The sequence below is a fragment of the Tripterygium wilfordii genome, chromosome 15 (assembly GCF_013401445.1).
Source record: "Tripterygium wilfordii isolate XIE 37 chromosome 15, ASM1340144v1, whole genome shotgun sequence".
NCBI classification, from domain to species: Eukaryota; Viridiplantae; Streptophyta; class Magnoliopsida; order Celastrales; family Celastraceae; genus Tripterygium; species Tripterygium wilfordii.
The window spans coordinates 1,429,190-1,455,505 of NC_052246.1; the positions used below are offsets into that span (position 1 = coordinate 1,429,190).

A 26,316-nucleotide genomic window follows, 5' to 3' on the forward strand; every position below is an offset into this window, starting at 1 on the left:
GAGTCGCGTTCGGAGACAGTGTTGTCAGTAGCCGTTGAAATTACCTTTGTGCCCAGAAAATATTTCTCTATTCTGTAGTTTTTGTAAATGAGCTAAATTTTATTTTATTTTTATGAAGAGAGTTTTTTTTCAGGGCGCGAGGCTACACAGATTTTTTTTTTTAGGGCACGGCCTCGGCGCCTCCCTCCCTGCAAAACTCAATTCAAAAACCCTAATCCCTAAATTTTTTCTTGAAATTCTAACAAATCAGATAAACTTTTGATCAAATAAAAATTAGATCATGGATCATCAATGGCGTCCACGACAAGTCCTCGGTACAATCTGTCCAGTTTGCGCAGTTTCTCACTTCCCCTTCTGTGCTCCACCACCTCACCCTCATCCTCCTGGTCCTCTTCCGTATCAACCCGACCCTAGAATGTTCCCTCCGCAGCACGATCATTACCGACCTCCATTCGATCCTTATAACGCGCCAGTTGGTATGGATCGGAATCTAAATTCGATGTACAATTATGGTGGTAGCAATGGTTATCCGGATGAATTTGATAGAAGCTATAAGAGGCCTAGGGTTGGTGAGAGCGGTTCTGGTTCATTGATGAATGAAAACCATCTAAATTATCAAAATCAAGCTGGATTTTCATTGGAGGATGAGCGTAGATTGAAGCTAATTCGCGAACACGGATCTGCTAGTGGTGGAGGCGACCCTGAATTTGATGTGAACTGTGCTAGGGGCGATGTTGGGCCAATACCCCCGAGGAATGGGCAATATTTGGGGAGAGAAGAAGCTTATGGACAACAACTATATTCCATCGAGGATGGGTTTAACCGTGAAGAACACCTACAATCTCGACATGCTTTACTAGAGAGATCTTATGAAACAGCAGCATCTCGCGATTCACAACATATTCAACCTCATTATTTTCATAGAAACAACTGGCAAGATTATGACTCGCAAATGCAGATGCCCAGTTATGTCGGAGGGCCGTCAATTGGGAATCACAACATGGCTGCAATTACTCAATATAGTTCACCGAATATTACTGAACTGCGGGGTCGTCTACCGCCATTACCAACACAACGTCCACCGCCGCCGCCGCCACCACCACCACCTGCCCTGGTTCCAACTAGTTGGGTATTTGATGGGCAACCTCCTCTTCCTGCTTCTCCGCCTCCACCTATCCCACCTGTGGATCTCCCAGCACACCCTTCTTCAGAGTTCAAAGCATACTCCTCGTCCCCTAACAAGTCATTTCCTTTGTTTCCTGTCACTTTCACTTCATCCCCAATGGCTCATTCATCATATCCACCAGTACCTAATGCTTCTACTGGAGCTGTTGTGGAGGTAAGGCTGCCTTGGTTAATGCTGAATTTATGGGTTTAAGCTGGTTGTTTAGCTGCTTATTTCAGAGTCATTGTAGTCTCACGTAATCTTTTAAATTCGTGTGTGTCTGAAGGAATTCCAAGAATTTAACAAGGCTCCTCTGAAGCAACTATCTCCAGCAAAGCCTAAAGTTATTGATGCTTCGCACTTGTTTAAGTTGCCGTATCGAGCTACCCGGCCGGATCATTTTGTAGTAATCCTTCGAGGGCTGCCAGGTATATTTTTAGAATTATGCATTGTGTTATGTCACCCCCCCCCCCCCCCTATTTGCTTCATATTGTCCTGTTCTTTCTCCTCAAAGAAAAGCAACGCAGTGGGGATTGAACTAATACTGGCTAGTGCTTGAAGTAAATCTATAGAGATCAAGCTGTCAAATACATGCTTAGATGTGACTTATATGGTCTACATTTCTGCTTCATTTGGAGCTCAAAATGTTTCCTCTAGTGTTGAGCTAGTTATAGAATTCTTTTGCAGAAATAAGTTTCGACGGTAATCTTCTTCTAGGAATGTTATTGATGACATAAATGTTTCTTCCTTAAAATCTTTTTGAGTTGCATCCGTTGGTGCTATAGTATAATTTTCTTCCAATAAATGTGCAAACTACTTCTGGAATGATAATAATTCTGATGGCATTGCTCATACTTGTAGGTAGTGGAAAGAGCTACGTAGCAAAGATGATGCGTGACCTTGAGGTTGAAAATGGTGGTACTGCTCCACGTATTCACTCTATGGACGATTATTTCATGACTGAAGTTGAAAAGGTATGTTTGGGGCTTAATTTCATTTGATTTTTAATATAGAATCCCCGTTTCCTATTGGTCATTCAATAATTCTGTTTCTACTCTTTATAAATTCTATACTTAATGCAAGAGAGGTTCGATGCACTTTTGCTGTTATCTTCTAGAAAATTGGGATGGAATTTAAATTTCCTCACAAACATTGCCATATATGTTGAAGGTTGAGGATGGTGATGCTTCAAAATCTTCTACATCCATCAGAGGCAAGAAGGCTACTACAGTGAAAAAAGTGATGGAGTATTGCTATGAGCCAGAAATGGAGGAGGTAACTTTAGTATTCTGTGTGCAATTTTCTGGCTTTACTTTTACATGTTTTTCTCTAGATTGGGAAGTCTAAATTTTCCTGGTAGAGATTGCTGCACCAACGTAAAACTTTTGGAGGTGTTTTGCCCCATATTTGCGAGAACTTCAATCTTGCCTAGCATAAGCTAGCTGCCTATTCCCAGCCCGGTCATTCAGCTTCAAAATGGTTTCTTCTGTGAGCTGGTTTGATTTGCTGATGTTGGGCATATCTTAGACAGCATCAGATATTCTGATGCCTTGAAATATCCGACATATGTATACTGCCAAACAATGTTTTCTCAAACTTAATAAGTTTCCATTTATTAATGAAAGAAATCTTTCAACACTTTGAAGTATGACAAATTGAAGTGCATTACTTTCATTCCTGCTATGCTGTAATTGATAATTTGGAGAAGGCCTTTTTTTTTTTGAAGAATGTGTGACATTGTTAAAGGATTTTCTTTTGAAATAATATTGGAAGAATAGAACAGCATATGAGACTGAAACATGATATGAGAGTTAAATGAATGCCGAAAAAACTTGTCCTTTTGTGAAAACTAGAAAATGAGTCTTTTGGGCTAATGGTATTGATGTTAAACACATATATGGGAGTTGGGAGGCTTTTAAGGCATGCATGAATGTAGAAATGGGCTAATAACTTGGTATTGAACAGAGTGAGCTTAGTTAACACGCGTATCAAGGGCAGTTTGAATCACTATTGTGAATGGTACTCTGGGAGCTGCTTCTTTTTTTGTCCCTGTATTTATTAATTTTTTCGCATTTGGGGACGATTGTTAAGTGCCTGTCAATTTGATGGATGCTCTGAATCTGAATTTTGGGATTGGTTTTATGTAGTAGGGATATGTCAATTTGGTTCCATTCTTCAAATTAGTTTAAAAAAAAGGAGCGGAAGAACGAGAAAGGACTCAATCATAGTGTCTCCGAAGGTTTTCTGAGAGTTTACCCAGGAGATAATTCAATTAAAGTTACTGACCATGATTGCAAACCTTGGAAATAAAAATTTATTTTAAAAATTTTGTCCCAGTAGATTGCTCATAAATGAATTGGGTGCTAGATAAATGAAGCTGCTGTTGATAATTTTTTATACTTGGAAGTAGGTTCATCACGTTCTTGTTATTTTGATCAGCAAAGTTCATTTTTTGTCTGCAATAAAATTATTGAATAGTTTTTCTATATACATATAATGGTATTTCTTCAATATGCTACTATGTTTGCACTTCAGGCTTACCGCGCAAGCATGTTGAAAGCGTTCAAGAAGACTCTTGAGGAGGGGATTTTCATGTTTGTAATTGGTATGGACTTTTTTGTGCTTGATTTTATCTTCATGGCTAACATAAGAATAGTTCATCTCTTTGCTGTGTTTTATTAGACAAAGTTTCATTTATTTACTATTTGATAAAAGTAGGTACTGTCGAGATCTTTCATTTTGAGGTGAAAACTCCCGCTGTTTAGGATGAAAATTTTGTCTCTATGTGTCCACTGTCCGGTTCTGTTTGGTTTGATGGTAATTAATAGTGTATAACGTCTGTAGCTGATTTATATATTTTAATGCTACTGTTGCAGTGTTGCATAAAATAAATGAACATCTCTCCTTTGGAACATGGTTGCATCTAAGCCTAGATGAATTATTCATCAACATATAAAACTAAAAATTTCAGTGTCTTTAAATTTCTCTTTGTTTGTCTGTCTTAAGAAGAGTTTAATGATCCGCTAGAGGTTAGTGTGAATTGATTGACGAACTTCCAGTTATGCTGGCTTGTTATGACATTCAACAGCTTCAGTCATCCCAAGTCTGATCATAGATTAAGCAATGATGCAGTGCTCGTGCACTGCTTTCATTTTCCCTAACTACATATGCAGTTTTGTTCGGAAATTGACTCTTTTGTTGCTGGTATTTTGTGCTTCATCTTAGTGGATGACCGCAATCTGCGGGTAGCTGATTTTGCTCAGTTTTGGGCAATTGCAAAGGTATACCCTTATTTCCTCTTTTCCTGATCTCTGTGAGTATATTTTTAGATTTCATGCTTGATCGAAGTAGTTTAAACTTTAAAGGTCTTCGGGTCTGTAATTTTCATTTTGCATCTCCTAGGTTGCATTCAAATGGCAATGCACTGTTTCATTTTATTGCTAATTTTATATTGTGGAAAATGTTATTTGAAACTTTCTTCCAGACCATTACTGGTTGTTATTGAAAAAACCAAAGTATGCTGTATGCCAAGTCTTTCACCTCTTCGATGTATACTTGCTGTTTGCTTCCTTTTTGAGCTATTATTTGACTAGCAGCTTCTGCATCATAGTGTTTTTTTAAGAAAAAATTTTATATGTTGAGTTTGGTGCAAAGTTCATTTTGAGCTGAAATGTTGGAATGCTACTTTGTTTTGTGGATGAATTATTAAAAGGGTAGCAGGCTTAGTAGGAAAAACATCTTTTTTAACATTGTTATATCTCTTTGCCATCTTTTCTTCGAAATTGTTTCGGAAGGTCGAGAAATCAGAAAATATTGTGGTTTTTAATGCAAATATTTGATAGTTCCGTGGGACAAAATGAGCACCAATTTCCGATTATGATCACTCTAACGGTTCAGAGATGATCTATGTGCATTTGATATTTGACCTATGGTCATTCTGGATTAAGTTGGCATGTTTAATAACTAGCTGTAAATAAATTGTTCCCTTCAATCACTGGGACAGTTGTCGCATGGATTCACATTTGATTTTTGTTACTCCAAGTTGAATTTGATAACGATTGCTTATGTTAGGATTTAAGTATATCATTGGACTTTAGTGCAACGTATCCATTCATGCCTTGCTGTCTTTCTCTTTCGCCCCTTTTTTTTTGTGCGGGTTGGGGAAATTAAAAATAAGTTGGTTGATTCCGCCCCAATGGGGTGCAACCTGACACGTTAAGAGAAGTAACCTTACATCCATGTTTTGCTATCACTTACTGGGTATAAATGTTTATTGGCATCTACTGCTAAACTCTGGATATCGGGACAGTGCAACAACTTTCTCACCATTGTTTAAATGGATCATGGTTGTGGAATGCTGATTTACTTTTGAATGAAGTTAGTGAATGTATAGCTTCTTGTGATTTACTTTTTAACGTGCTTTTAGGTTGCTTAGCGGCTCTGCAAGTTTTGGTTTTTATTGATTGGGGTTTTAGTTTCCTAGGGTTATTATGATTTCAGATTTGCTGCCATTGGCTGAATCATGATATGCCAAGTGGAAATTCCAGATGGTTACAATTTTTTTAGAAAGTTAATTTAGTTGGAGCATCTGCTCTGAATTGGTAATGCTTGATCCATGCTTAGGGCTGCTGGATTCCATTTTCATACAATGGCTGTTTTGAATTTTCTATGAATGGTGATTTATTGTAAATTTGTGTTAAAGTTTTTAGATGAGGCAAATGAACTGAAGCAGAAACCTGTTAGCACCATGTAATTAAGTTCAATTATTCTTTAGCATGTGTATCTGGTGGTGTTGACCCCCTTTCTACTATTAGAATCATCACTTTGTGTTATGGCTTCGTAATGGTGACTATGATTGTTTTGTTGAGAAGTTTTGTTAGAGTTTACAGTTCAACTCTGTTCATCTCTTCTTGTATTCTTTGCAGAGATTGGGCTATGAAGTTTATATAGCAGAAGCCACATACAAAGACCCTGCGGTGAGTTCGAAGTGTTTTTACTTAGTTTGTTGGTTATCATGATTTCTGTGATAAGCTTTTGGTAAATGTGAGTTGTTCTTTTTCTTTTTTATTTTCCAAGTGATGGAGTTATATCCTTAATTTTTGTGAGGGAGTGGAGAATCAAACCTTACAAAAGGCACTATGCCACAATATGTGATTTCTCTGTGGTCTTACTGTGGTCACATCTGTCGCCTTAAAGTGGCCAAGATACTTTTGATCTTAGCCCAATTGTTTTAAACTTTTATTATAATAATTATAATGTTGTTGTGGCTTTTCAGGGCTGTGCAGCTAGGAATGTGCATGGTTTTACCCTAGATGATATACAAAAGATGGCCGCACAATGGGAAGAAGCTCCATCCTTGTACGTGCAACTTGATATCAAGGTTTGCTATCATTGAGCTCTCAGTTTTTACCTTGGGATAAGACATCAGAAACAGAAAGTGCGATAATTTGTAGGGTTTTGATGTTGAGCTTCAGCCATTAAGAATAAAAACAGTAGTGTAATTATAAATTGTGCAAAGTTTGTTTGAATTGTATTTGATTGCAGGTTAAAGATTAAGGTGCCTTTTGTCGTCAATTCATGTTGTGTAAAGAACATGGTTAACAGATGCCAAATTCTGTGGGTCTATAACTGTCTTATGACTTATAATTTGGGTTTAGATTACAGAGGAAAAGAATAGGTTGGGTTTAGATTTCAGAGGAAAAGAACAGGTTCAAGGGTTTGATTAGGAATTAAGAGATTGATTTTTGGTGGTCACTTTTGTGCCGGAAATTTTTAAATAGATTACAGTTTCTGGACATACTGTAAAGATGAGAGAGAATGTAAAATAAGAAAACAAAAACACCTTAGCAATCATACTAGGTTTCTTGGTATTCATTGGTTGTGTTTAGATTTCAGAGGAAAAGAACAGGTCAAGGGTTTGAATAGGAATTAAAGAGATCGATTTTTGGTGATCACTTTTCTGCTGGAAATTGTTAAATAGAACACAGCTTCTGGACAGATTGTAAACAAGTGAGAAGAATGGAAGGGAAAAAAAAGAAGGAACCTTAGCAATCATACTGTGTTTCTTGGCAATCACTGGTGGGGAAGAAGGCAATCACATGATCGCACACTACAGAAGTAAATAGTGAACAGTGAAGTATAGAATAATATATTCGGGCTTCTTGTTTCATACATCAATAGGACTCAAAGTGTCCACAAAGGAATTTCTTGGCAAACTATTAATCTCTCCTAAAGTTACTAATTGATAATTACTCACTTGTGTGCAAATGTTTTTTTTTTATATATGGATTTAAAAAGAAGAATGAATGAGAAAAGAAAATAAATAAACAAAGAGAAAATAGTGGCTTTTTGGTTGTGTTGGGTGGCAGTACTTGACATATTGGGGGAGTTAATGTAAAGTATATTTCTTATGTCCTACTATATTTTTCATTGGTCAAATGAAAGCATCAAATTGGCGCTTTCATCTGATCACTGTTTACTGTTTTTCTCTGTTCTGTCGAAATATTACCGCACTTTTGAAAGTTACTAAAGACTAATCTAACTAAACTTCAATCTCATCAATCCCCAAGTTAGTTTATTGTCAAACCGATTATCCTTTTCTTTGAGCTTCTTGTATCCTGCATTGTTTGGAATTTTGGTGCATGGTTCTAAATGCATTCTCTTTATGACAGTCATTATTACATGGGGATGAACTGAAAGAAAGTGGGATCCAAGAGGTAATTGATGTTGTGTAACCCCGATATTATTTTGTCTAATCATGGATATGTGTTTATATATCAAACTGGTTACTCTTAATATCATTGAGCCTCTCTAGTGAGTTAGCTATGAAACAGTATCAGAATGTAATCATAAATGATGTTGAACAATAGATGAAGTGACAAATGATGAGTCATGCTGTCACTTATCTTCAACTTGTAAAGAAATTATGAATGACTCTGCATCTTTTCTTATCATAATATTCTTGCAGGACCTGAGGAGACAGTGCATTAAATAGTTTCTCTTTGTTGGTTTATATCCATTATATTACTCATTAATTATCATTGTGAATGGCAAAAGTTCTGACTTAAAGTTTCACTTCATTTTTCATGTTCAATTCATCAGGTAGACATGGACATGGAAGATGGGAATTCTGACAATGATCCATCTGGTCCGCAAGAAAAAAGGTCTAAGAAGGCTACTTTACCTTATACAGGAGTTGACGTGCCTGATGGTATAATTCATCAGTCTGCTTACTCCAGTTTATGCTTTATGTTTATGTTTTGATTTTGTTCGGTTTCTCCATATAGTCATCGTCATTATCATCATACAAGACCTTATCCCTAAAGTTTATGGTTGGCTATATGAGTATATGAGAAAATCAATTTCTCATTTTGACTCATGTTCATAGGTTTGGAAAGTTTTACGTAGGCTACCGACCTACCGTAGCCCTCCTCCTTTATCGGGGCTTGGGACCGTATCTGCATAATAAGCAGTATATAACCCTAGCCTCTCAATTTCGTTGCAGTGTCTCAACTGGTATCACATGCAAGCCAACTGGAGGGAATTTAAGCCCTCACTTCTTCAAAGCAAAAGCTTGTTTTCTGCGTTAGTTTGATTTGGTCATTTGCTGTGAAATTTTCTTACTTACTTTTATATGTTTTTTGAAATTGGGTCTCATATATCCTATCTGTTCTTCAAAATAAAATTAACAATGTATTGGTTGGTTATCTGTTTACTCAAAGTGATGATAAATCTGTGGTTTTTACATTTAGGGTTTAGGGTGGTTTTTCTTCTGTTTAAAGCTTTTTGTCTTCCCAATCATTTGATGATTTTAACTTTTGGTTTTTAGGTTCTGGGAGGAGATGGGATGCTGAAGGCGACCAACGAACACAGAAAGTGAAAGATTTGGGCAGAAGCAAATGGTCAAATGATTTAGATGAAGATGGTGCAGAAGGATCTGAAAGTGCAAAGCATAATTTAAATGCTCTTCCTGGGCCAATTAAATCATACAGTAAGCATCAGAAATCTGTGCGCTGGAGTGACCAGGTATCTATTATGTTTAATAAATATGTACCGCAGTGTTAAAGGCTTTTGTGAACCCCATTCTTTTCATCTTTGGTGGCTAGATCTCATATCAATTTTCTTCACTTTCTTTGCAAGTATATCTTGCTTTTAAGATCAGGAAATAAATAGAGAATATGATGACTTTTGCATTGATGCAATATGATGACTGACAGACTGAATATCACAAGAAATTCATTTTACTTTTAGGATTAAACAAACAAACTGTTTAAGAGTCCTAATGAGTAATGACTAGAGATGGACTTTAAATTGTCAAATGTTTAGAGCATGGGGAAAGAGGTGTCTTAGTAAAGGAATTGAGTTCTAGCTACAAAATTTGGACTCTATTGTCCCAATGCATTTATCTGTCTTATATCTCTAGTCCAGGACATATGATCTTCATTCAATATTCAAATCATATTTATAGGCGAAAGGGAATGATTTCTATTTCAATCCTTATTGAAATTCACATATACATATAGTAAGGCAGCCACTACCCTTAGAGTGTGCACCGGGTAAACCCATGGGCCTGCGTAAACCACATTTTTAATATTGTCTTGGCAGCATTTTGCATTTTTTTTCTTCCTGATGTGTAATTGCATAATGGTACTTCTATAGGCTGGAAACACTGGATTCTCAATAGGTGCAGCAAAGCAAGCAAGTGTGCCTTCTTTAGTGATTGGGCCGGGTGTTGGATACAACTTGGTATGGCTCTCACCTTTAGCTTTGTGATATTGGTTAACGTAGTGAGATAAAAATGATTGGACAATTAACTTTTTGATTGCATGAGATAATGTCGAGTTCGCATAAGTTGCTTTATCTCATTCCTCTGTTCTTTCATCTTAGCTGGAAGATCATGTTATTCATGTGTGTGACTTGTTTTCTTTATGCTTCCAACACTTGCAGAAGTCTAACCCATTTCCTGAAGATATACCCCCATTAGGTCACAGCACAGGCAAGTCTAAGAAGCAGAGCATATTCCAGGAGCGACTGCGTGAAGAGCAAGAGTCCTTCAGATCTGTTTTTGACAGGAGACGGCATCGGATTGGTGGACTTGATTTGGAAGAGTGACAAACAATTCAGGATATTTTTCTTCAATACTATTGGGATTTCACCCATCTGTTGTTTCAATGATGTAATTTTAGTTCCTTTATCAATTGCAATTTGAGCAATGGTGGAACCAAATGTAGGAAGAGTAGCTCTCATCAAGCATTTTTTGTTATTAATATGTTCAACCTATTACAAGAACAAAATCTTATCCATGAATAGTAGCAATAAGCACTATTTCTCAAATTTTTCTACGTGCAATATTTTTGGAACCTCAATATCTAGCACATGTTTGCTAATCATGTGGATAATTTATGTATGCCAAAATTTATTATATTTTTACAGAAGTATTTGACAGAGGGATGTATGCTGGACCCATTGGTTGGCTTGGAGGGGGAGAGACTGAGTTTGCTGTCGGTATCAGGTCAGCACTAGTAAAAAAGGTTAGCTAAATAAATCCTCCTGCTGACTTCTTTTCGAGTATTTGAATTTTTTATGGAACCAAATGTAGGAAGAGTAGCTCTCACTTTTTTTCTTGTTTCCTTTGACTTGGAATAACTCTTCAAGCAGGGAAATTTAGTGAAAGACAGATTAATCATGCGGGTGTTTATAGTAATGGTTCATATCATTTTTGTGCACATGCTGTGCCAATGCCTTAATGCACACAGTTTAAATTCCTAGGGTCTTAGTGCACTGATCTACGCTGGAACAGGGATAGTTGAAGGTAGCAATCCATCTTTAGAGTGGGATCAAACTCAAAATATCTCTGGTGCTGTGCAAAAAAATTCCTATTTATATGTATTTCAGATGCATGAGCCATAATATTTTATTCGTTTCGATTGTAACTTTGCGTTTATGTGATTATGTGAACTGTGTGCCAATGGTATTTCTATTTATATCATGTGTAACCATCGTAAAGTAGTTGTTAAACATTGTTCATTTTGTTTTGATGCATCTACAGTTTGCCAAGTTTCTTGAACTTGAGGAGCCTTGAGACCAAAAGTTGAAAATCTTGGAACAGTCAACTGAAGAGGTCACTAGGTCAGTCTTTTTTATTTTAAAAAAATGAAGTAAATGTTACCTTTTGAAGATTTTATTGTTCCTTGTTCTGCATCATCTGAATGTTGTCTACCAATATTCTAGTTATAAATGAGGTATAAAATCCGTTCAAAAGAGGAAATGAGATAGAAATTGATAGAAATGTTAATTCTGCCACAAACCAATATAAAACTGTGGTGATTAGCTGAGGACATGACTGGGCTACAGTTCATGTTGAGAAGAATGGTTTGAATGCTACATTCTGGAAGTGTTTCCATTTTTCCGGAAAGCCCTGAGATAAATTGGTTATGGTCTCTCATAGAAGTCCAAATACATTTGTTGATTGCTCTGTTCAACCGGAAAGCAATTGTAGTGCACACTAGCTGTAGCTTGCAGATCAGAATCCGCTGGCCATTGGTATCATGGATTTTCACTGAGAACAGGGTGGAGTGGCAGGGCAAACAATAAACCTGTGAGCCTACACTAGCTGTAGCTCAATCTGATATGTATTCTTTGATTCAATTTTTTCCTTGTATACTTCATGAAAAAAAAATAATAATAAATAAAACTCAGCCTCGTGCAATGCATAGGGCACCAGTCTGGAAAGTTCTCCTAGTCAGTTAATGAGAATCATTTTAATTTTCCTTCTTACATTATTTTCATTTCTTGTTGTTTCTATATTGCAGTGCTAAATGTTATAATTTTCCAAGTTTAATTGTCATTTCTCTCTGGGGTCTACTAGGATACTCATATGCAATTCAATCTTGTCAAAAACTACACATACTTTGTTTCATGTCATATCATTCTTTGTTTCGCTCCCGTGCACATCTTTTCTCAAATTCTCATATGTTTTTCACACCAGATAAGAAACAAGATAATGGAAAAACGTTTTCATCACAGTATTAGTTCATACATTGCAGAGATGGTTGACTTCATTAATTACAAAACTTCTTTTGTATCTCTCATACCCTTTCCTTTTTGCTTTTTCCCGCACATCATAAGCTTCAAAATCGCTATGATGGAATAGTCAATAGTCATCACTAAAGCTGATCTTTTTTAATTAACTATATATACAGAGTTAAATTTGAAAGTCCGTGTGTCTATGCACAATCTTATAACATAATACAGACTAGCATGGCTTGTTTGGAGCACAGTTAAGAGTGCCTGAAAAGCGAGTAAGCCTGGTCACAAATGTCCCAGGCTTTGCCTTGATCATATCCTTCTTGTTTGGAGGTTTGACAGGTCTTCCAGATTGAACAAAGAAGGCTCCGTTCATCATCAGATCTCCCTCTGATCTCCAATTCCATGACTTCCAGACACTTTCAGGTGAATAGTCTCTCTTTGTCACCTACACGTATCACAGAAATACATCCAATTTTATTGTTTAAGCAAGTTTTTGGCTTTGTTCATGCATGGTTATATAAGTAATAGCAGTGTACACACCTCTTTGCAATTTTTATTTGGGGGTGCAATGAAGCGGTTACCCTGGCTAAGAATGGTGGGGTTTTTGCTGCCACCAATGGCATACATGAGCCAATGAGTGTAGTCATTGTTCACAACATGGATGAATCCCCATCGGCACCTGGGCATCCTTTGCACCAATCCCTGCCCAAAGTGGTTGAATACAAGGGTTATCTGCATCACTTGATCATCTGAATAGCTGTCACTTCCACCAAACAGCATCACCTGCATATATGCATGTGCTTACTACTGTCATTGAAAACATATTAATTTTGCAGAATTGAGATTAGAGGGTGTTTTATTGCTACGATTACATCGTTATGGTGTGTGAAATGGCAGTTAGATATGGTAATGGCAGTGGACGCCATTATCACATCTATCATTCCATCCATGCAATTAGACATGGAAATGTGATCAATCCAAATGTCAGAGGATCCGTATATTGAGATTCCATCTCCATCACTACGTGTTCGGGAGCCGAAGTGGTCAATGGAGTCTCTGATTGTGCCACCATTACCAGCCTTAATATCGCGGATGTGGAGGCTGTGGATGATGATATTCTTCACAAATTGAAGAGTGATTTGTCCACCATTGATAATGAACACTTGAGCCCCACGCCCATCAATGGTCTTGTGACTGGTCACGATGAGCTCTTCGCTCAACCTGATCACCATATGATGGGCAAATATGATCCAAAGTGGCTCCGGGCGAGTCACTGCGTGGCGCAGGGTGCCTGGTTTAGGGTTCACCAGGTCATTGTCTGATGGGTCCGTGACCGTGTAGAATTTCCCATCCTTGCCTCCAGTAGCCCTTCGGCCAAACCCTAGCGCACAACCGGCTAGTTTCTTGCGGTTTTGAGCCCAGTTTTTATCACATCTCCAGCACCGGTCGATGGGGTTTGTGGCCAAGCATTGCCCTTCGTATTTGCGTAGGTGCCTTCTTGTGTTGTTGTGTCCTTTATAGGTCCTGCCCCAATATATTCATAATGTTACTTGGTGCACCTTATGAATAATGCATGTGTTATAACTTGAAGAAATTTAGCGGGATAAGAAGTATGAGAAGTAGAAAAATGAGGTGAGAGTGATTTGACCCAATCCACATAAGGTATCGTGAACGTTCTGGACCCAAGGCTTGCATGGTTTTATCCTTCAAAAAGCGACTCAGGGGTTGGGCTCACATTTATAAACCATGTCGTTAGCTTATACCAAACTGTCTGGGACTTTGTTCCCAGCATGTGAAAAATGTACGTCTATGTGGTTTTCAATGGTATGTATTCTGCAAAATCTATTAGAAAGAACTATTGAGATAATATTTTCAGTTACTTAATCTGATGATATCTCAACTTACTGGTGGATGTGATGATTCAATTGATTGGTAACTTCTGAAGGATTTGGGTGGTAGGCTGCTTGAGAGGCCTTCTTGGCTTCATGAGCTCTCTTCTGCCACACCTCATCAAAATGAGCAATATTTTGAGCTCCAATGAATTGAATTAGGCATGCTACAACAAGAACAACTGCTGATAACAATCTGCATGGCTTAACAGCATCCATGGCATTTAACTATTATTTTCTTTTCTTTTCTTCTCTTCTGGCTTTTTTTGAACACTTTTTTTTCTCTATAACGAAGCAATAAATACCAAGAACACAGGGACTCCTGTTTGCAAAACCCTAATTATGCAATTAATATTTTACTAATGTGTTTTTTTTTTTTTTGGCTTTTTTTGCTAATAAAATTTGTACATTCAAATGGGTAATGCATGAGTTTAGTTAAATACCAAAGAAGAGACCTAAAAGAAGGAAAGAAATCAAAATTAGTGAGCCGTAGAGAGGGAAGGGAGGGGAGCACTCAAATTTGGTTTCAATTTTTAGTGTATTTGCTTTCTTTGGGTTATTTTAACATGGGGCTTACGTTGGGCTCCATTACAAGAGTGAACTATAATTAATCAACATTATCATTTGTTCTTACTCTCTTAGTCTAATAATCTCACACACACACAAAACAACAACAATAACAAAAAATCTACTTCATATTGTGCCAATCCCGAACTTAGTTGCTATCAATAAAAGAATTGCAATGGCTAATTAAGTGACATTGTGCATTGTCGGTTAGCCATAAACTTTGTGTTTGCGGATGGAAAGCCCCAAGAAAGTTTAGAATCGTGATTTTACCTCCTTGGGAAGTGGTAAATAAATGACTACTTGAATCGAGGTGGACTCATGCAATATACTATCTTTTTACTGTTAGGTTTGGAGCTCGTTAAATCTTTTAATTACCTCTAGTGAGAAATGAATTAATGATATGAATCTTCTTACCATTAATATAGACAATATAAAAGTGAACTGTGAAGTATATTTGGACACAAGAGAAGCAAAGAATATTGTCTTGCCTTGTGTTAGAAACGAAAGCCACCACCCAAATTTGAATAACCCAACAGGAAAGGAAAGGTTTTGGAATAAGTGTTTACATAATTTCACAAGAAATTAGAAAGAAGAAGAAGAAGCTGTTTGGACACCAAGAAAATTAAAACTGCAAGTCAATCAAGTTTCGTGGTCCAATTACCCCTATAAAAGAAGAAACCTAGTGCATGATTTTTCATCCATCATCATCATCACATATTACATACAAAATTCATAGAAAAATTGATCACAATATATATCATTTGACTCTTCCTTCTAGCTAGCAATGGCAGATGCTCAAAAAAGAGGGGAGTTCAGAGAAAGAGAGCGGTCCCACAACTCCCTGGTTGAACAGATTGTTCCTTCTTCTGCTTGGACCGAGGATTCTTACTGTCATTATCTCCTTGTTGATATTCCTGGTACGTACGTACAGAGCTCCCATTTTTTTAAACCGAGATAACTACGTGTTTTGTTGACGCCACATAAATTCTCGGGCGCTTGGATTGCTCCAATCTCTCCACACACATTGGAATGGATAACCTACCTACTTCATTCACCAAGGACGGCCGGTTTAATTTTATTTCAAACAATCTCATTTCTATTCTTTGAATTACTGATTCAAGTTTTTTCATTTTGGTTTGATGTCAAAACTATCTTTTAGGTTTCAAGAAGGAAGAAGTGAAGCTTCATATTGACGATTCAGGCAACGTAATAGTTAGTGGAGAAAGACTAGTGAAGGATGACAAGTTCATAATTTTCGAACAAACGTTCAAGATTCCAGATAACTCAGATGCTGATCAAATTAGTGGCAAATTTGACGGCGAAATCCTCCATGTTACAGTCCCTAAAAAACCCATCAAGAAGCACGAAGAAGAACCCCGAACCGCGAATGTTGAAGCAAAGAATGCACAGAAACATGGTAAGGACGGACAAGTAGATAAAGATCATCATCAACAACAGGAGCAAGTGAAAGAAAAGAAGGCAAAGAAAGTTGATCATCATTTCAAAGATGGTTTCCCTAAAGAGATTATAGAGAAATGGGGATTAGAAGATGGTAGTGAATTAGTGGCAGTTGCCATGGAAATGGTCAAGAAACACAAGGGGATTGTGATTACTGCTGCCTTAGCATTTTCACTTGGATGCTTTGTTGGTCGTAAGTTCCAGTGATATTGTGCATTAACTCTTCATTATGTTGAATAAATCAAGGATATATGCACTTTTCGTTTCCCAAATCTCAAATTAATGTGTAATTGTGTATACATATATACATAAGAATTTGATTCAATAATTTGATTAGAGATGTTAATATGTCAGTTTACCAATCGACTCTGTCGTAATAATATTGAAAAGATATTACATGAAAAAGTAAGCATCCATACTAACTATAGATCAGTTAACTCATTTGTATCACCAAATTAATACCTATGTTAGCTAGGGCCATATACATGAGCCAACCAAAAACAGAAGGGGCATCTATGATCTATATGAAAATTACTTTATATATCTAATATCTTCTGTAGCATCAGATTCTACAAGCAGTAGTCCAACTCAGGGAAAAAAAAGAAGAAAAAAAGAGCACAAATGTATGTGTATATATATATATACACCATGTAAACATAAAGCTGCAGGGAGAAGCTTCTTTAAGATGTGTGCTTGAAGTTGGGATTAGGGAGGGTTTGGTGCAAAAAGGCAGAGCATTTGTAGGGAAAAAGAAAACTTGGAAGAGGGGAATATTATTATAGATGGGTTTAGAAGAAGCATATTATGGGAAGGCAATTGGGTTTAGGTATCTGAGGATTGAAGTAAAAGGCAAGCACCTCTTCTCTTGTTGACAGAGGGAAACGGAGAATAATAAACCAACATAAAGAATAAGAGGACCCCCAATTGGCAAAATTAAAGGTGATGCTTTGCAATTCAAACTTTATTCAAAAATTTTATACTTTTTGACAAAAAAGTATTGGGCCATCCAATGGAGTTAGAGTCATGTTCCTCACAGTCACACAGCCAGGCATCTCTACCAATGCAGCACTCAGTATGTCTCAATTTTCAAAACCCATTTCATACTCAGCTGATCCTTTGAATCAATCTTGGTCACCATAGACCAAATGGACAATATCTCTATACTCAGAATGATTTGCATTAGAGAAATGGGTTACTTTTCTCTTCTGCAATTAAAATTACAGACAGACGTACAATCTGTTTATCAATACAGGATTCACATAATTTTTTGAATTTGATAAACAGATTGAATAATCTGTACGACTTCGGATAGAGAGAGAATGGAATCTCACACACAACATTAACCAATAACCACCCATCATCCCAATGCAAACATACATTCTTCCTCTCCAATACTAACTAATTCAATAAAATATATTATATTATTATATTATATATTTACGAATCCAGATAATCTATTTGAAATTAATTCCTCTATACAAAAAAAAAAAAAAAAGGGCCAAACCCCTCCAAAAGCACTCTCTTCCGCCATCTCCGGCTTCTCTCTGCACAAAACAGAACCAACAAACAAACACACGCAAAACTTGCTCTGCTGCCATAAGATGACACCATGACGACGACGTCGCCACTACCACAACCACCAAACATTGTCCGCAAGCTATTAGTGGAAATTATAGATGCACGAGATCTATTGCCCAAGGATGGCCAGGGGAGCTCCAGCCCCTACGTCGTCGCTGACTTCGACGGCCAGAAAAAGCGCACTTCCACCAAGTTTCGTGACCTCAATCCGGTGTGGAATGAGACTCTGGAGTTTATTGTGTCTGATCCTGATAACATGGACTATGAGGAGCTTGAAATCGAGGTTTTTAATGACAAGAAGTATGGCAATGGCAGTGGCCGTAAGAACCATTTCTTGGGGAGGATCAAGCTCTATGGTTCACAGTTTGCAAGGCGTGGAGAGGAAGGACTCGTGTACTTTTCTTTGGAGAAGAAGAGCGTGTTTAGCTGGATTAGGGGAGAGATTGGGTTGAGAATTTCTTATTACGATGAGATAGTTGAGGAGGAGCCGCCGCCTCCTCCACCAGCGGAGAAGGAGGAGGCACCGCTACCACCGAAATCTCCTCCAGCAGTTCTGGTGGTTGAGGAAGGCAGAGGATTCCAGGCCCCTTCCTATACTGAGCGTCTAGTTTATGGCCACGGCCACTATCCGGAGGAGTCACATTCTCCTCCCGTTGTGGTCATTGAAGAGTCTCCACCGCCTGTGATTAATGTGCAACCGGAGCCGCCGCCTCAAGAAATGCATCATCCACCGGAGATGAGGAGGATGCATACTGCAAGGGTTGTCAGTGGTTGTGGAGGCGGACAGAGAGTAAGAGTGTTGAAGAGACCAAATGGAGACTACTCTCCAAAAGTGATTACAGGCAAGTTTGGGGGAGAAAAAACGACTGAGAGGATCCATCCGCACGACCTCGTTGAACCAATGCAGTATTTGTTTATCAGAATCGCGAAGGCGAGAGGTTTGGCTCCCAATATGAGTCCATTCGTGAAAATCAGAACAACTACTCATTTTGTCAGATCTAAACCGGCGAATCATAGACCCGGTGAGTCCACCGACTCGCCGGAGTGGAACCAGGTGTTCGCGTTAGGCAACAACAGCCCTGTTACGGCCAGCTCCACGCTTGAGATCTCTGTTTGGGACTCGTCATCGGAGAACTTTCTCGGCGGCGTCTGCTTCGATCTCTCCGATGTGCCCGTTCGTGATCCCCCAGACAGTCCTTTAGCTCCACAATGGTATAGACTCGAAGGTGACGCCGTAGACCAGAACTCTAACAGAGTATCTGGCGACGTCCAGCTCTCCGTCTGGATAGGCACCCAAGCAGACGACGCGTTCCCCGAGGCGCGGAGTTCAGACGCGCTGTATATGGAACACACTCGGTCCAAAGTGTTTCAATCTCCCAAACTTTGGTACTTGCGAGTCACGGTGATTGAAGCACAAGATCTTCACATTATTCCAAATCTACCTCCATTAACGGCACCAGAGATTCGTGTCAAAGGACAGCTAGCATTCCAGTCCGTACGAACAAGGGGAGGATTCATGAACAACCACCGCGCGTCGATCCATTGGAATGAGGACTTGATTTTCGTCGCCACCGAACCTCTCGAAGACTCTCTGGTTGTGCTAGTGGAGGACCGTACAAGCAAGGAAGCTATTCTCCTCGGCCACGTCATCATTCCCGTGAACACTATCGAGCAACGTGTAGACGAGCGCCACGTGGCCTCAAAATGGTTCGCCATAGAAGGGGGGACCAGTGAAGGTTGTGATGGTGGGCCTGGAGGAGGTGGGTCCTATGGTGGGAGAATCCATCTACGGCTGTGCTTGGAGGGTGGATATCACGTGCTTGATGAAGCGGCGCACGTGTGCAGTGACTTTAGACCAACGGCTAAGCAGCTTTGGAAGCCGGCTATTGGCATTTTGGAGCTGGGAATCTTGGGGGCTCGCGGCTTGCTTCCCATGAAAGCCAAAGATGGAGGCAAAGGGTCCACAGATGCTTACTGTGTTGCCAAGTATGGTAAAAAGTGGGTCCGCACGAGAACCATAACCGATAGTTTTGATCCACGTTGGAATGAGCAGTACACATGGCAGGTATATGACCCGTGTACAGTGCTCACAGTTGGAGTATTCGACAACTGGCACATGTTTACTGACGTGTCAGATGACACACCAGATTATCGTATTGGGAAAGTACGAATACGCATATCTACATTGGAGAGCAACAAGGTTTATACGAACTCTTATCCGTTATTGGTTTTGTTACGGACCGGGTTGAAGAAAATGGGCGAGATTGAATTGGCGGTCCGATTTGCCTGCCCGTCATTGTTACCGGAAACATGTGCGGTCTACGGGCAAACATTGCTTCCCAGAATGCACTATCTCCGCCCAATCGGGGTGGCCCAACAGGAGGCATTGCGTGGGGCAGCGACCAAAATGGTAGCGGATTGGCTTGCACGTTCCGAGCCTCCATTGGGACCCGAGGTGGTTCGGTACATGTTGGATGCGGATTCTCATACGTGGAGCATGAGAAAAACCAAAGCGAATTGGTTTCGGATCGTTGCAGTTCTCGCTTGGGCAGTCGGGTTGGCTAAATGGTTAGACGATATCAAGAGGTGGAGAAACCGGGTCACAACGGTTTTAGTACACGTGTTATATTTAGTACTTGTTTGGTACCCGGATTTGATAGTCCCAACCTTGTTTCTATACGTATTCCTGATTGGAGTGTGGTATTACCGGTTCAGGCCCAAAATACCAGCGGGTATGGATATCCGACTCTCCCAAGCAGAAACGGTTGACCCGGATGAATTGGACGAGGAATTCGACACAATACCAAGTTCAAGACCACCAGAAATCATTAGAGCCCGATATGACCGGTTACGGATGTTAGCTGCAAGAGTCCAAACAGTTTTGGGTGATGTTGCCGCACAAGGAGAAAGGCTTCAAGCCTTGGTGAGTTGGAGGGACCCAAGAGCCACAAAGTTGTTCACAGGAATATGCCTTGCCATTACTATAATCCTCTATGTGGTGCCACCAAAAATGGTGGCCGTGGCCTTGGGATTCTATTATCTCCGCCACCCAATGTTCCGGGAAGCCGTGCCGCCGACTAGCCTGAACTTCTTCCGGCGGCTTCCCAGTTTATCGGATCGATTAATCTAGCTTTTAACAGTAGTGTACTAAGTTTGTAGGTATAGTATTAGAATATGCATTTTTTGGGCGTCAAATTATGGAGATTTTGGGGAGGTTAAAAGGGTAAAAAAAAAAAAAAGGAACAAATTGAACAACTGTCTTGAGTGTCGAAAATTTGTGGGGAGTGGAAACTGGAAAGTTGTCATCAACCTTTTTTGTGTGGTTGTAATAGAATCCTTTGACTAAAGTGGAGGAGAACTTGGAATAAGAGAAAGCAGGGTGTGGGGGAGGGCCCAATGCAGTTTGGTTCAGGAAGAAAATTGAGCGAGATTTTAGATTGCTCTGATATTGTCGAGGAAAGTATGGACATTGATTGAATTTTTTCTAACATTATATGAATGAATTGCATTAACTTTTTTTTATTTTTTATCTTGTTTGATTATCCTTTTTTATGGTTTTGATTATGTTTTCTAGGATAAGCTATCGTCAAAGGTGCCAGCCATGAGACAAATTTTCATGCAAGTATCGCCTTTACACTGACACCACAGATCACATTGATCCGGTAAATAGAAGCAGCATAAGGGTTCAGCCCGGAACGGCCCGGAGACAGCCCAAAACGGCCCATGAGTTATGTGGGCTGGGCTGGGCTGCTATTTAGTTTTGCGGGCTGAACTGCAAAACTCAAAATCCTGGCTCGGCACGTTACGTGCCCAAGGACAGGTCCTGGCGGGGAGTAACGGTCTGGAGGTAGAATGGTCTAGAAGTCAAAAATCTACTACATAATCCAAAGTATTCCTTTGCAGATGCATCTGCTTGAAGGCTCTGAAAGGATGGCTCCTGCACTTCCCAGTTTTCATTTTTGATCTAAAGGTCCATGAAACAGAATTTGTTTCCTTCCATGAACACTCAACAACACAAGGAGTTTCAAAAAACTGCATTGAAAGGCCAAAGAAACAAAATCAGCTGCACAGTTCTAAGTCGTCCAACACATATTTGTAACATAATTTTGAAAGCTCGCAATATATATAGATATCAAAGTTCCCGTGTAGTCTGATGCTCCTGTACCTTTTCATTTAGCATCCACGGTAATTTGTACAGTAATTATTGACATGGACAACAACATTTAACAAGACTTGCCGATAAGAAACCTCGACAGACAAACACAATACGCACAAATAACCTGTATCAACACAACATTGTAGAGCTAGGAAACGGGTAACAGTCATTGTGGTGCAGAGCCCTGAAGCAGTCCATCACGAATCTGACTAGCAACATCACGAACAGCACCAGGTCCATGGGGGATGAAGACAGCTGAGGACTTAGAGGCAGCACCGATTTCCTTCATTGTGTCAAAATACTGTGTGACTAGCACCATGTCCATAACATCCTTTGCAGTTGTCCCTGGCACGTTGACTGAGAACCCTAGCACACTATCTCTTAAACCATCCACAATTGCTTGTCGCTGACGAGCAATGCCAAGCCCTGAGAGATACTTGGCCTCAGCCTCACCCTCAGCCCGTTTGATTTGCAAAATTTTCTCAGCTTCTGCCTTATCATTGGCTGCCACCCTCAGTCTAGCAGCTACAAAGAGAACAATTTTATTAGAAAAATGAGCAAAACACAACAACACCCGACTGAACAAACAACATGTAATTCTTTTGATATGTTGACATAAATATCATGCTGAATATTGCATCAACGATTATCCTTCTACACATAAAAAAAAAAAAAAAAACTATATTTTCCATCCACGTATGAGAAAGACAAAGCCCTCGTTATGTGGTGTTAAACGCATCATAGTTTTATCTTCCAACTTTACAAGTAGATAAACTAGACTGAAGAGTCAAACAAACATACAGAAAGCACTAAAACGCCCCTGTAGTGGATTTTCCACCTTATAAACACATGGTGAAACGATAATCAAAATGCTCAGTTCTGCAACACAGGTAAGCAGCTGGTAGCCAAATACTGCAATCACAACAACAGAATGTAATTACAAAACGGAGACCTTACCAGCATTGATTTCATTCATTGCCCGTTTCACATGCTCATCTGGTTCTATATCAACAATGAGCGTTTGAACAATCTCATAGCCATATGCAGACATAGCCTACAAGAAAGAATAGCAGGACTGCATTAAGAACATACAAGACACAGATTTCCAATATCACTTCATTTCACAAAGAAAACCCATAAACCCAACTGCAATTAATCCATTCTCATAATATTACATTATATCATATAATGGTAATTGGATTACCTTCTCGAGTTCATCTTCCACGGCTTTTGCAATATCGTTTTTTTGTTCAAATGCATCATCCAGATTAAGTTTTGGAACACTCGCTCTGATTACTGACAAGAAATGGAACATGTAATATTTCAGATTCAAAGATTTCTCATAATGCAGATATCTAATGACTAATGAGAATCAAAGAAAGGAAGATGTAGTATAAGTGCATGTCCATTTGTATGTGTGTGCATGGGATACTTGAGCACAGGTAAAGGTAAACAATTTTGTGCACAAGGCTCTCGCAGTGGGTGAGATTGGTGACAAGAAATTTATACACAAACCTTACCCCACATAATATGTGGAGAGATTTTTTTCATGAATTAAACCTGTGATCTTTAGGTTGCGCCCCTCCAACTCTACCATTATGCCACATGATCTTATGTCAAAAGATAAACAAATCCAGTACACAAGGCTCCCGCAGTGGGCGGGGTTGGGATAGATAGGATGTACGCAAATTTGATCCCCACATAATATGTGGAGAAACTGTTTCCAAGAATTGAACTTTTGCCCTCTAGGTTGCACCCCGGAAACTCTATCATTGAGCCATATGTTCGCCTATAAGTATGACTACGTAAACAACATTCATCCACAAAACTCCTGCAGTGGGCGAGGTCAAGCACATGCATGACGTACACAAACTTTACCTCCACATAATATGTGGAGAGACTATTTCCTGGAATTGAACCTGTGAGCACTAGGTTGCACCCATGCAACTCTCCACTTTTGCACAAAATATGTATTAGAAGTTTGAGGGAAGATGTGGTTTGTACCATCAAACACGTAGGCCTGAATTTGGGACTTTGTGTTACTCAATTTGTAGAATGCATCATTAGCCTTATCTGCCAGGGCACGGTATTGAATCGACGCAACCACATTGACAAATACATTATCCTGAACACAAATGAGCACAAGATCAAAAAAAACACAATGTCAGAATTGGCAAAGCTGCCTTTCGTATATATTATTCAAGTAATAACGAATTTCCCAACACTTGGTCCATCGTCTAAGTGAATCATTTAAACCAGGCATAAAACATGAAGCATGTGAATTTTCTTTTTTAAAAAATAGTTTATATAGACTGTGAAAGTTTGAAATAAGAAAGCATGATAAACTCCAACATAACAACACTGGATGTTTTCTCAATATCATAATGCAAAACTGGGTTTAAGAGAGCATAATTGCTACCAGTCATTCCCTCTATATTGTTACTTTCCCTGATTAGCAAAATAATACAAGCATCCAACTTGGAAAAGAAGGAAATACCGGAATTCCATTTTCAACAAATGCACTACAAACTTCATGCATGAGATACCTTATTCAAATAGTAAAAGAAGAACGACGTAATATAGAAGTGCAATCCAGGCCACAATATAAGCAAAGAGCTTGAACTATCAAAAATAAGAGCACTGGCATACCTTTGTCTTGGTCTCACATTTCACATCCAACTGCTGCAGCCTCAGTGACAGATGGCCTGCAAGCTGGCTTCCAAGAAACCAAGGAAGGCAATGGCATCCAGGCTCAAGAACTTCATCAAACTTACCAAATTGCTCCTTGATAGCAACAGTTGACTGGTCAACTTGAATGCAACAAAACAGATTTCCCATCTACTTTACACTGTCAGAAACATCCCCAAAAACAATTTAGCATTCAAAAAGAAAGGGTAAAATCAATATACAAGGAATTTATGCTCTATCATTTTTATCATAAAATCAATGGATTCCCATTGACAGGACTTGCAAACATGAGCATATACATGTACCTGCATCATAATTCATACATACATATATACAGAGAGGTCGACAGACAGAGAGCATCTAATAGTTAGAAGAGGAAAAACTAGGTGCTTCTTTACTATGAGAAGGTAGTTTTACAGACAATAGTAGACAGTACATTCTGATCCCAAATAGAGAGACTTTCTATCAACATACCCAAAAATCATGAGAATATAGTCATCAACATCGAGAAAAAGAGGAACTTTTGACTTATCCGAACCTGTTTACACATCTTACTATCACAATTCTCGAATTGGGTGGCAACTCAACTGTAGTTGAACAGATCACACCATCACATATTCCACAGCAAAAAACAGCTGCTTCACTTTGAATTTCCACTCTACCCAGATGAGAATATTGAATTAGAGAGAGAGAGAGAGAGAGAGAGAAGACTTACAGGGTAACAAAGAAACAGTAGATCGTATGAGCAGAGACAAGGAATAACAAAAACCCAGATTTATATAGACTGCATAGTTTGCTAGCCGCAACCAATCAGAAACTTCGCATCAATTTATAGTCCAATTCCACTCCATTGCTTATAGCATAGACATCAAAATATCAGTATACACGCTGTATCATGTGTGGACATTGACTAACAATACAAAAAATTCTTGAAGAGGCGGGCCTATCCGATGAAAACGACATTGATAACTAGAGAATTTAACATATATTGCTAAATAATCCGCGAAGCTGTCAGGATAATCATCAGAGAATTTAAAACAAAAATAAAAAAAGGGGGTTTGCAGAAATAGAACGACAAACAAACCAAGACTATGTCAGAGAAAAGCAAATCGTAGATTGGGCCGGATTTTGGATTAGGATAAAAGAATCTACACCAAGCATGATTCTTTGAAAAAAATAAGAGAGAGAGACTCTGTCAAAGGAAAATGTTTTGGTTTTTTTTTTAATAAGTTTGTGGGGTTTATCTTCATTATAATCAATGGGAATGAAAACGAAATTCTTTGTGGAAAAACGCAAAATAAAATATATTTATTGAAATTGAAATTGAGACGAAATAGCAGAGAAATTCACCTGTTTTCTTTGATTTGATTGGTTTCGGGATCCTTTTCTGCAAAAGAAAGATTACATAAGAAAGAACGAAATGTAGAAAACGAAAGTAGGAAGGAGACGATCAAAATAAGGGCATGGGGGGTCGCCTTCGGAAGAAGTGGGTACGGCAAGCAGGTCAACCAGTGTAGATAACACCTCACTTGGCCAGGGGGCAATACCATGCGCCCCAACCCCGCCTAAGAGGAATTACAAATTGGATCATGTTTGAAACCTTAAAAAATATCTTAAAAATCTTATTTAATGTGGAGTATTTAATGTGAAATGAGTCCTATATATATTTTTAATTCATGTTTATTTTAATATCACATAGATTTGAAGGAATTTTGAGAGTTAATTTTTGAGGATCTCTAGTATTTTCCATGCAAATTTATAGTAAAAAATTTCAAGCAGATACCACT

At 38.8% G+C, this 26,316-nt stretch overlaps 5 protein-coding genes across 9 annotated transcripts; 3 read left to right on the forward strand and 2 right to left on the reverse strand.

The window, feature by feature from the left end:
* Nucleotides 1–139: 139 nt before the first annotated feature.
* LOC120016163 lies at nt 140–10,450 on the forward strand. 2 transcript variants are annotated; one of them, XM_038868798.1, is made up of 13 exons: nt 140–1,339; nt 1,452–1,593; nt 2,027–2,139; nt 2,336–2,440; nt 3,701–3,770; nt 4,391–4,446; nt 6,091–6,141; nt 6,441–6,545; nt 7,837–7,881; nt 8,267–8,375; nt 8,994–9,190; nt 9,824–9,910; nt 10,112–10,450. In XM_038868798.1, the coding sequence occupies exons 1-13, from the start codon at nt 281–283 to the stop codon at nt 10,274–10,276; spliced, it is 2,304 nt and encodes a 767-aa protein (XP_038724726.1). In that variant the 5' UTR covers nt 140–280; the 3' UTR covers nt 10,277–10,450. The 2 variants fall into 2 exon arrangements, with proteins under 2 accessions (XP_038724726.1, XP_038724727.1); XM_038868799.1 differs by lacking the exon at nt 7,837–7,881.
* On the reverse strand, nt 10,184–14,301 carry LOC120016763 (pectate lyase-like). The gene is made up of 4 exons (XM_038869677.1): nt 14,099–14,301; nt 13,066–13,717; nt 12,734–12,976; nt 10,184–12,638 (listed from the first exon to the last, which is right to left on the reverse strand). Exons 1-4 carry the CDS (start codon nt 14,299–14,301, stop codon nt 12,420–12,422), a joined length of 1,317 nt encoding a protein of 438 aa, XP_038725605.1. The 3' UTR covers nt 10,184–12,419.
* Nucleotides 14,302–15,298: 997 nt separating this feature from the next.
* LOC119979949 (inactive protein RESTRICTED TEV MOVEMENT 2-like) lies at nt 15,299–16,373 on the forward strand. The gene is made up of 2 exons (XM_038822569.1): nt 15,299–15,566; nt 15,809–16,373. Exons 1-2 carry the CDS (start codon nt 15,434–15,436, stop codon nt 16,312–16,314), a joined length of 639 nt encoding a protein of 212 aa, XP_038678497.1. The 5' UTR covers nt 15,299–15,433; the 3' UTR covers nt 16,315–16,373.
* Nucleotides 16,374–17,463: 1,090 nt separating this feature from the next.
* On the forward strand, nt 17,464–21,206 carry LOC120016655 (protein QUIRKY-like). Its single transcript, XM_038869531.1, has one exon. The coding sequence runs from the start codon at nt 17,717–17,719 to the stop codon at nt 20,813–20,815; it is 3,099 nt and encodes a 1,032-aa protein (XP_038725459.1). The 5' UTR covers nt 17,464–17,716; the 3' UTR covers nt 20,816–21,206.
* Nucleotides 21,207–21,759: 553 nt separating this feature from the next.
* On the reverse strand, nt 21,760–26,035 carry LOC120016656 (hypersensitive-induced response protein-like protein 1). Of its 4 annotated transcripts, none has more exons than XM_038869534.1 (6): nt 25,880–26,035; nt 24,491–24,689; nt 23,846–23,966; nt 23,046–23,137; nt 22,799–22,895; nt 21,760–22,366 (listed from the first exon to the last, which is right to left on the reverse strand). In XM_038869534.1, exons 2-6 carry the CDS (start codon nt 24,677–24,679, stop codon nt 22,008–22,010), a joined length of 858 nt encoding a protein of 285 aa, XP_038725462.1. In that variant the 5' UTR covers nt 24,680–24,689; nt 25,880–26,035; the 3' UTR covers nt 21,760–22,007. The 4 variants fall into 4 exon arrangements, with proteins under 4 accessions (XP_038725462.1, XP_038725464.1, XP_038725460.1 ...); XM_038869536.1 differs by lacking the exon at nt 25,880–26,035 and adding an exon at nt 25,614–25,634; XM_038869532.1 differs by lacking the exon at nt 25,880–26,035 and adding an exon at nt 25,245–25,591.
* Nucleotides 26,036–26,316: the final 281 nt, after the last annotated feature.